The 9,488-nt window shown below is 41.4% G+C and overlaps 1 protein-coding gene across 1 annotated transcript; it reads right to left on the reverse strand.

Moving 5' to 3' along the window:
* Positions 1–614: 614 nt before the first annotated feature.
* Positions 615–8,867, reverse strand: fbxl5 (F-box and leucine-rich repeat protein 5). Its single transcript, XM_049588007.1, has 11 exons — positions 8,711–8,867; positions 7,098–7,313; positions 6,196–6,291; positions 5,784–5,979; positions 5,061–5,246; positions 4,793–4,918; positions 4,130–4,284; positions 3,960–4,042; positions 3,119–3,850; positions 2,376–2,524; positions 615–1,709 (listed from the first exon to the last, which is right to left on the reverse strand). Exons 1-11 carry the CDS (start codon positions 8,792–8,794, stop codon positions 1,633–1,635), a joined length of 2,100 nt encoding a protein of 699 aa, XP_049443964.1. The 5' UTR covers positions 8,795–8,867; the 3' UTR covers positions 615–1,632.
* Positions 8,868–9,488: the final 621 nt, after the last annotated feature.

A 9,488-nucleotide genomic window follows, 5' to 3' on the forward strand; every position in this document is an offset into this window, starting at 1 on the left:
CGTGCTTGTATGCCCCCGCAAACGTCCAGACTTCGTAAGTAGCCATGACGGTTGACACTGCTTCAAATACGAATGGTGCTGTTAAGAAGTTATGTATTCTAAAATCGTGGATGCTTCACACTCATCTCCCTCCAAGCAGCACAGAGGATCTATATGATCAGCAATTTCAAGATTCTTTTCTGACCAAATGTCTTCCCTTCTGTCCCTGAGTGCTGGTTTTGAATAGTGGCCTGAAAAGTGTTTGTGCCTAATTTTAAGAAATTACCTCAAGAGTTTGAGATACTAGTTCATGTGAATGGGACAAATGGATGGACAACCCAAACCCAAAAACATAATGCCTTTGGCCATGGCTGGTACCGGTGCAGAGACATTTAAAAAAAACAACAACAAACCTTCTACTGAAACAAATAAAAAACTAAACTAAAACTACATGTTTTAAAACACTCAAAAACTTGATCAACAGACTGAACCCACTCTGGAAATGAATTGAAACAAAAATAAAAACTAATGAAGAATACAAATCAACTCTGGCTGAGACACTGAAACACCACACTTGCAAACTTTGCGATTTCTAATTATCTTTACCGTGTTCATAAAGAAATTAAAACAACCAGTAACAGAGCTTTTAACCCCAAGATACTTTTATTGTTCTGTTTATGAATTGAACATTTTCAATAGAACTCCTCATGCAAGACTTTGAACAAGGAAATACATCCTGCTGCAGAACGATTAAAGATGAAGTACAATCTATTGGAAACTGACAGAGTAAGCTTCTCCCAATCTGAGGGTAATTATTCTTAATCTCCTTTTAGCTCCTCTAAAAGCCTCATCAATGCTGGGCGTATCCAGATCCCTCTTACATGAACATTGGTCCGTTTTTTCCCCACACTGGAGTGCGTGAAGAAAAACTAAAGCTTGTTTTGTTGACTATGAACATCTGGTATCACAAATTTGGACAAAATGATAAGACTACACTGTAACATGTGCCAATCCTTGTCTGTACATCCTTTACTGGTGACTCTGTAACTTAATGGTTGCTGTGTAAGCATCAAATGGACATCAAAGTGAGGGACGTTCTCCATGTACAGTGGGACTATATTTATTCTGACCTGTCACTGTCAGCAACGTGACAGCTTCAGTCTACAGGAGAACCAGCAATGAAATCACATTACCCTCTCAGATAGATGATAAAGCTTGTTTAATTGATGCTGATGATGTCAGTCTACACTATGCTGATTATAGATGGATGAACTAAACACAGCAGGGGGAAGAAGACTTATAAATCAGTATAGTTTTAGTGACAAAGGAAAACTGGTGTAACTACAGAAAACACAAAGTACTTGGTGTTTACTCTTCTCTAGCTTTTTTTTTCTTTTTTAATTTTTCAAACCAAAAAAAGGAACCAGAAAGTACATTTTCAGACACTTCAAATCCATCATCACTCCTTTACGTTTTCTTTTTCGAAAAGATTATTTCCATTTAATATAGATGGAAAAGGGAAGTAACGGGAGCAAATTTACAGTTTCATCCAGAAACTTTTTGAGTGACACAAAGTACAGCAACCGGTATTCCCAGGATAAAGTGCAATAAAAAGGGAGACGTGAAGTTTAAAGAGAGCGTTGCTTGGCAGGATCACTCTCCAGAGCGACAGCAGGCCCGGAAACCACACTGCAGGTTCTGGCAGCCGCTGGCCGTGTCTGCGTGAGGACCTGGACAGAAACACCACACAATGGTCACCTACTGAACTGCATGACATAGGACATATGAAATTGCTTGTGCATACCCTTACCCACACATTCCAAAGAGTGAATCATTACATTTACATTAAATAAATGAATAAGATGAAGTGAATTCTGATGGCATCGTACTGGCTACTGTAATGCCTACTTACCTTCCACCTTAGTAGGATCTGTAACACTAGGACCCATGCTATGCAGGTGGGGTTAGGAATGTTTGTTACAGTTGCCACAAACTGCATCATGACATATTCACATCCAGTTTAAAGAAACAGCTATCTCCAAAGCACCTTACTTCTGTAACAGAATTAGAAATAACCTGTACAATTCATGTCTATGCTTGTCTATGCTATGTAGCGTTGTAGAGCCACCTGGTGGCTTAATAGCACAACTGCATTGGTGGGGTTTCTCCTCATGCACCGTACATGCCTCAGCAAAGGAAAATACTTGGTGCACGTGAGCAATGATGCTGTCCATATTTCTACATTTAATGCTTTAAAATTATTTTTGCAACTATGGGTGGGTAACATGCACTTTGACTGCTAACACTACTGGCATGTAATCTGAAAGTTACTAGCATGTACAGTTTTGTGTTTCAGAGGAAAAATGACCCCTAACATTTTCGCTTTTGAGTGTTACCGTTGATGTTGTCGCAGTAATAAAAGTGCTCATCATTGAGGGAAGGACAGGCAGACACCAGCTCCTGCAGCCCCACCTCAGTGATGAAGAGGCAGCCAGACAGGTTGAGATGCTCCAGGAAAGGAAGCCCTCCACGCTGCGACAGAGCCCTGAAACACACACATGGTGCAACCTCATTACAGGTACAGCAACCTGCACACCAGCAGTGAGAATGTATAGATAGACACTGATGATCCAGTCTTAAGCTAATAATGGATGCTGACTACAGCAAATGTAAAGCCTTCATCTAATAATCAGCATTTACTTAATAACTGATGGAAACCTAATTTGATGAGTAAACCCGCATTTCTATTTTTATACTGCCATGTGAATAAACACATTCACATCTGTCTATCTCACCAAAACTGTGTACATGAGTAAGGCTGCAGGGATAAGAGGTTTGCCAAGATAAGTGGCAGAGTGCTTGCACAATTGACCGCACCCACACAAGCTATTATACCACTTGTTTTCAACTGGCACTGAAAATAACTACATGTGCCACTTAGCTCTAAACGTTGTTTTGAAACTGCAACCTGACAAAACGTTGGAATTTTTCAGCTGATCAAAGACGACATTCATTGTACTGCATCACATACATTTCTGAAGATACTAACCTCTCATATAAATCCATTTAAAGCCAGGTTTGTTAGGCCGTTTTAAGAGCAAAAGGAGTGTTTGGAAAAAGAGCAATGTATGATCTTTACCTCAAGCCCAAATCTGTCACTTGGTAACATCCAGAGAGACTGAGAAATTTCAGTGAGCGTTTTGCTGATTGGTCAGTCCTGTTTTCACGCTCCAGGCACTGCAGGCCCCCAAAGGAGGAGCATTTAGTCCGAAACTCTGCAGTGCTGCTTCTGGTGGTGCCTGACTCGCACTGAGGCCCAGTAAAAGTCCTGAGGGCCATGTCACTAGTGCAGCAGGTAGAGTGACCACAAAACATTTCCCCAGACATAGCATACTGCTGATGCAGATAGGAGGCATTTGAGCCAGTCCTGTGCCCACGCCTCCTGCTCCTCCTGCAGCAGCACGAGCCTCCCACGAGCTGTGTCTCTACAAAGCTTTCTGCTTCAGGGAGAGACATCACACCACGACGGCTCCACTCTGCAGCATCCTCAATATCTGCAGGGTCTGAGGGGTCCAGGACCCACACTGACGTGGGGGTGCAGGCAGCGCCCCAACGACCTGTCCCTGTCTTAAAAATGATGGCCTGCCGCTTCCGCACCACTGGATGTAGGCTTCTCTCGTCCATGAGCGTGATGGGTACTGGGGAACTTTTAAGAAGCTTGGCTCGCCGGTCTGAACGTTTGTCAACGCAGGTGGAGGATGTGAGGTCACCCAGCCCGATAGACAGTTTCTTCATGGTGTGATCAGTAATCTTCTCGCACCCTGACAAATCCAGGTGCTCCAGAGAGAGACACGCTCCGAGAGACGACCAACTGTAAGAGGATAGCAAGGACAATGAGATGAGTTTCCTGTAGTTAAAAAAAAGGGCTGGCCCTAGGCAAATTGTGTAATGATATTTTAGTAATGACTTAATATATTTACCTGTCAAATGCACAATCTGTAACATCAGTCTGAGTCAGGTCCAGGTGAGTAATATTGGGGCAGAAACTGAGCATCTGGCGCACCTGAGAAGAAGACATGACATTTCAGACTTGACTCAGTCTTCATAATCGGGTATCGTCAATTTTAGTGTCAAAGTGAGAACTTCATACCATTTTACTCGAGACTGTGGAACTGTAGGCCAGAACAATGGACTTGACAGACGGACCCACAGCTGGCAGGAGGTTCTGGATAATCCCATTCAGAAGCCTCTTTTCTCGCTTAGCAGTGCTTATGGCCAGGGAGCCCTGTGTTTGGCCCGACACATCTTAAAAAAGACAATGAACAAGAACATTCTCAGTCTGTACAGAAGTAAATTTTAATCATCACCTTTAACAAACGGACAGCGAGGCACAACCTATGGCTTGCTCTATTTATTTACCTTTTTGCCAGAGTGCAGCTGGAGAGAAGGTGAATTAAGGTGACTGAATTCACGATAACAGCATGTGAGCAAATTTGGAGTGGCCTGCCCGAGGGTGCTGGGCAAATACATTTGTTTTTTCTCACGCTTTACTTTAAATCCACGAGATAATCAAATATTAGAGATGTCAAAACCTCCCAGCCCATGCCTTTTGATACTAGTTTTAAATAAGATATATTTTAGTAGACTTTGAGGTGTCTAATCTGTTTATGACACAAACCTCTTTACATTTGACCAGTGTAAAAATCAGTGGACATTGTGTTTGTAAGGGCACACTGGTGATTTAATAGTTTTCCAACATGATCATCTTCAGTTAATAACATTGGCATGTACTTTGCTTACAACAAAACCTCACCAGACTCATCAACATCAGCATCCTCATCCCATTCCTGATAGGCCCGACCCTCATTCTGCCGACTCTTCACCCACTCCTCATCTGGCTCCTGGTCCAGATCCCCAGGGGGGCCGCTATAATAATCACCTACATTAGAGAGAAAAACATTTATTAGCAGAGGACCACCACTGCATAAATTAATGCATGTCAAGTATTTTTTGCAGGGTACATTTAGCCAAGTCAGCAATATTTTGTTCCTTGAGGTAATCAACAGCTGTCAGCAGCCTACCTCTGGCCCAGCGCACAGGGTAGAGGTGCCTCCACAGAGAGCCAGTCTTGGCCAGGTCTGACCAAGAGCTGCACACTTGACTGCAGCGACACAGATCTTCAGGGCCCAAATAGTGGAACAGCCTCAGCATGATTTCTGTGGGAAGCTGGGAGATGTGGGTTGAAGAATTCTTGTTCTTTTCCAGTTCTGTGGAAGAGGACAAAACAGCTTTATTTGTCACTGACTTAAAAACCGAAATTATCAAATGCATATTTTATAAATGCAATTCGCTTTCCAAGACTATTTATCCTTTAATGAAACTAATGACTTAAGTAGGTTAACATGGTGCAGCGTAGACATAGACCTTTTTGACATGTCACAATATAGAAGCACAGGTGTTAATGATAAAATTAAAGATGGCCGAAAGCCATTTACCTTGGTTTCCTTAGTTTAAAGGTCCTGCTTGTGTACATACTGTCTCACTGCCACAATGGCGTGGCTTACTGGGACACTTGACTAGGACAGAGCAATTGTTTATGCTATTATTAACACCTGAGCTTTTTTATGACAAGTTAAAATGTCATCTGTTGGAAAAAAGCTTATTTTACTGCAAGTGCTAGACAATGTTGGGGCTTCAAATATCTATTTCTTTATCCATCAACCTTTTCAATTAGTTGTTTACTAATGAGGTCTAGCTTGTTTGCATAAAAAATAGTTACAACACTGGGTAACATGTTCACTAACCATAATCTGTCTTCTCGTGGTCAGCATATTTAAAGGCTTTCTGCAGCTCCTCCGCCTGGCTCCACAAACTGAAGCCCTTCAGCACCTCAGCGGCACAATCCCATTGGTGTTGGTTGCAGTGTTGTGCTATCACCTGTTTCTTGATGTCCTTGAGCTCCTCGTAGGTGAAGTACTGCATAAGCATAGGCTGAAACACCTGCAACGACTCTCCTTGGTTATAAACAGCTTGCAACAGTGTCATTCACAGGGGTATGAGCATACATGTTTTTGAAAATGTTTCCTTAGGGATTATTGTTTATGTCTTTTCCCTTTGTTGTTATGGAACACAATTTAGTCTTACCCATGCTTTAGGGAATCAATTAATCAAAAGATATTTATATTAACAGTAAATAGGAATTTGAACATCTTGTACCTCTTCTTCTTCCTTCATGTGGGGCAGAAAGTCTTGTGTGAAAGCCTCTAGTCTCTCCTTCAGTTGCTGGGCATAGTTAAGCTGCTCATATTCACTCTAAAAACACACAGCAATTATTAATTCATGGGATCTCTTAAACATGTCAGCTGACACTTCTTCACAATCCTGTCTGCATCATCTAGCACATGTATTTTTTTTATACATGGCACATACAATTCATAGCCTTGTCAGAGTCTCTTTAGGAAATGAGGAAAATTCAAAAAAGGTCATCCAGCTGAACACAAATAACTCAGCACAACATTATTCATATCAGTAGAAACATCTTTCCTCTAGGACAGTTCTCAACCCAAAGATACAGAATGTTCCTTTCTGTTTTACAAACTGTCTGGAGCAGAGCGGAAGTTAAGATTTACACAATTGCATCATTCTGGAAAGCCCATTTTTGGTGGGCCAATGGCTTGAGAGAGAACAATAACTCTTCTATCTTGTTAAGCAGGTCACAAAAACACAACCCCACCTTTCTTATACAAACCAGCACAATTCTTTCTCAGCTGACCTTTTCCTTATAAATAAATACAATTTCAAGTGACAAAAACTTAGAAAAATGGATGCTAAAACTTGTAAAGGGCTTTAAAAAAAAGTTGTATTTCAAAAGATACAGATTTATTTCCAATCTGTACATTTAACGTACATATGAAAATAACAGCTCTTCTGTTGTTGGTACTGCAATCTGGCTATGTGATATTTATTCTAATGACAGAGTGTTACCCCACCATTGAGCAACAACTATCAGCTAAGCTCTGCAGAGCTTATATATGTGTTCATTTCAAGTAAAGCCTAGGTGCAATCTAGGGCCATGGCAGGACAATAAACTTTTCTATAATGCCTTGATGCATGTTTACCTTGACGTTGTGCAATCCTTTTTCAAAGAGGGACAACATCTCTGAGAGTTTGTTGTCAGAATGCACGTTGTACACAGTGCAGCAGCGCTGTTGCAACAGGCCGATGATGTACTCGTTCTCAATTTGTTCGTGCATCTTGAACTCCTTAAAGGTGGCACACAGTGACTGAAGAAATGAGCGGAAATCATTGTTGTTGGAGAAGTTGGTTTTTGACAACTGTGGAAATAAAACAAAGAAACAATCATTTATTATAAAATGTAATGTCACAAGTGTTTATAGTGATACCCATGTAATAAATAAAATAATTAGCACCTGCTGCAGTGTGACAGAGAATGTAATCTTAGACGGCTAATAACAATACTATACTGCACCATACTGTATTTTAACTTATACTAGATCAGTGGTTCCCAACTAGTCCAGCCCCGGGGCCCAGATTTGTCCCTAGTCATTAGTTCAAGGTCCACACAGTTTAACACCTCAGTATCATACTTGTGTTTGGACATGTTGTCGAGCTAGTTTGCTGTCTCTGTTAAGTAGCTGTCCATTTGTCACTCATGCTACAGCAGGAAACAGCACTTCAAAATAAAAGCTCTGTGCCAGAAAGTCACTGTAAATAAATGGACCTGCGATCCACTTTTGGACCAGCTGGGAACCACTGTACTAGATTATATTATATTTATATTACTACCATTACATTGAACCTTTGACTATGTCTTGTACCTCACATGTACTTTGGTACATCATACTATACTATGTACACATCGTACACTACATTTCTATTTTACTTTATTAATACAGACAACACTAAGTGATATTACTTAACCACAGCACACATTATTCTACTGTGTTGTTTACGTAACACTAGACCAGCTGTTATTAATCATACAGTATAACTTTATCTCATAATTTGCCACTTTAACTTGAATTGCCCTTGTATAATCCTTTTTTTCTACTCTTACACAAGTTGTACATGGCCTAGCTCTTATTTCATTTACTTATTTTGACTTCTCTGTGTATTTGTACTTCTGTATGTCTTAATGCTGCTGCAACACTTTGACTTTCCACTCAGGGCTTCTGTAACGCTACAGTGTCACGTAGCTCACGTTTGCACAACCGTCGTAATTACATGACGCTATCTACTGTCACTGAGTTTACCTGACTTGTCGAAATTTTAACATACAGCCTGAACGTCTCCAATGTTATAAAACAGTTGGTGGAAACATGACAGAGTGCTCTGAGATGCTTTAAGAATGTTGCATAACAAGGTATCTTGTAAATTGGTTAAGCTAGCTAAAGCAGTTAGCAAGCCTTAGCTGTGTATCGATAAACATGTTTTCTTAAAAGTGCAACCCGATACGTTTAAGTGCTTGGTAAGCAAACACCTCCATGTTTGGCTAACTTCACGTTTATAAGTCTAACCTCGAAGCTACCAAACGGTCCCAATGTAGTCGCTAGGCGTGATAGTCCATCTGCTTCGACTGACTCAATCGTTACAGAAACAAGCTAACGCTAGCTGGCGTGCTAACTGGCGTTCACTCGTCCGCTGGCCACACGCACTTCATATATTCCTTTATAAAACACCAAATTGACAACCGACATTCATTTATACAGACCTTTTCGCAGTACAGGCCCACCAGCTGCTTCATTCGCCAGTGTGGGCCAGTAAAAACATCCACCTCGTCCGGAAAAGGGGCCATCTTTACACACTGAAGCTCAGTGCGTCATCTGCACAGTCGCAGATACAATCGAACTGGGAGGCTGCGCGTGCGAGCAGCTCATGTGACCGCAGGTTATGAATATGGACGTGTTAGATTTCCTCCGCCTCCACCTGTTTATTTACTGCTGCACTGGGCAGGGATTCAAACATGCGAGCATGCATATATCACATATATCTCTTCCTTACCAATCGCCCCATGTTGGTTTACATCTAAGTGTCTGCCTAGGGCCTACAATCCTACTTGAGGCAGCTGCGTCAATATAGATAGTGTAGGGGCCCATGGGACAAGGGGCCCTTACAGAGAGCAGGCCCTCCAACAGCATGATGGCCAGAGAACAGGCTCCTGTAACTCATTCAGACTGCCACCTCATTAATATACCCATTTCCCAGAAGAACTAATGTTTACTGCAAATTTATTATGTTGATCTGTTCTGTACACACGACATCTATTGCACGTCTGTCCGTCCTGGAAGAAGGATCCCTCCTTAGTTGCTCTTCCTGAAGTTTCTTAAAGGGTTTTTTATGGGGAGTTTGTTCTTATCTGCTGTGAGGGTCCATGCTGTCGTATTCTGTAAAGCTCTCTGAGGCAACTTGTGATTTGTGATACTGGGAATTAAAATCTAATTGAATTCTAATTGAACTGTTATAGATGTGGGCGTAAATGCAAAACCATC

This window comes from Epinephelus fuscoguttatus, linkage group LG10, assembly GCF_011397635.1.
Source record: "Epinephelus fuscoguttatus linkage group LG10, E.fuscoguttatus.final_Chr_v1".
Taxonomy (NCBI): Eukaryota; Metazoa; Chordata; class Actinopteri; order Perciformes; family Serranidae; genus Epinephelus; species Epinephelus fuscoguttatus.

Coding starts and splice junctions, on each gene's coding strand:
- fbxl5 (XM_049588007.1), bottom strand. CDS start 8,794: ATGGCCCCTTTTCCGGACGAGGTGGATGTTTTTACTGGCCCACACTGG. Junction 6,292..7,097: donor AAGGATTGCACAACGTCAAG/GTAAACATGCAT, acceptor GTGTGTTTTTAG/AGTGAATATGAGCAGCTTAA. Junction 4,919..5,060: donor CCCTGTGCGCTGGGCCAGAG/GTAGGCTGCTGA, acceptor TCTCTAATGTAG/GTGATTATTATAGCGGCCCC.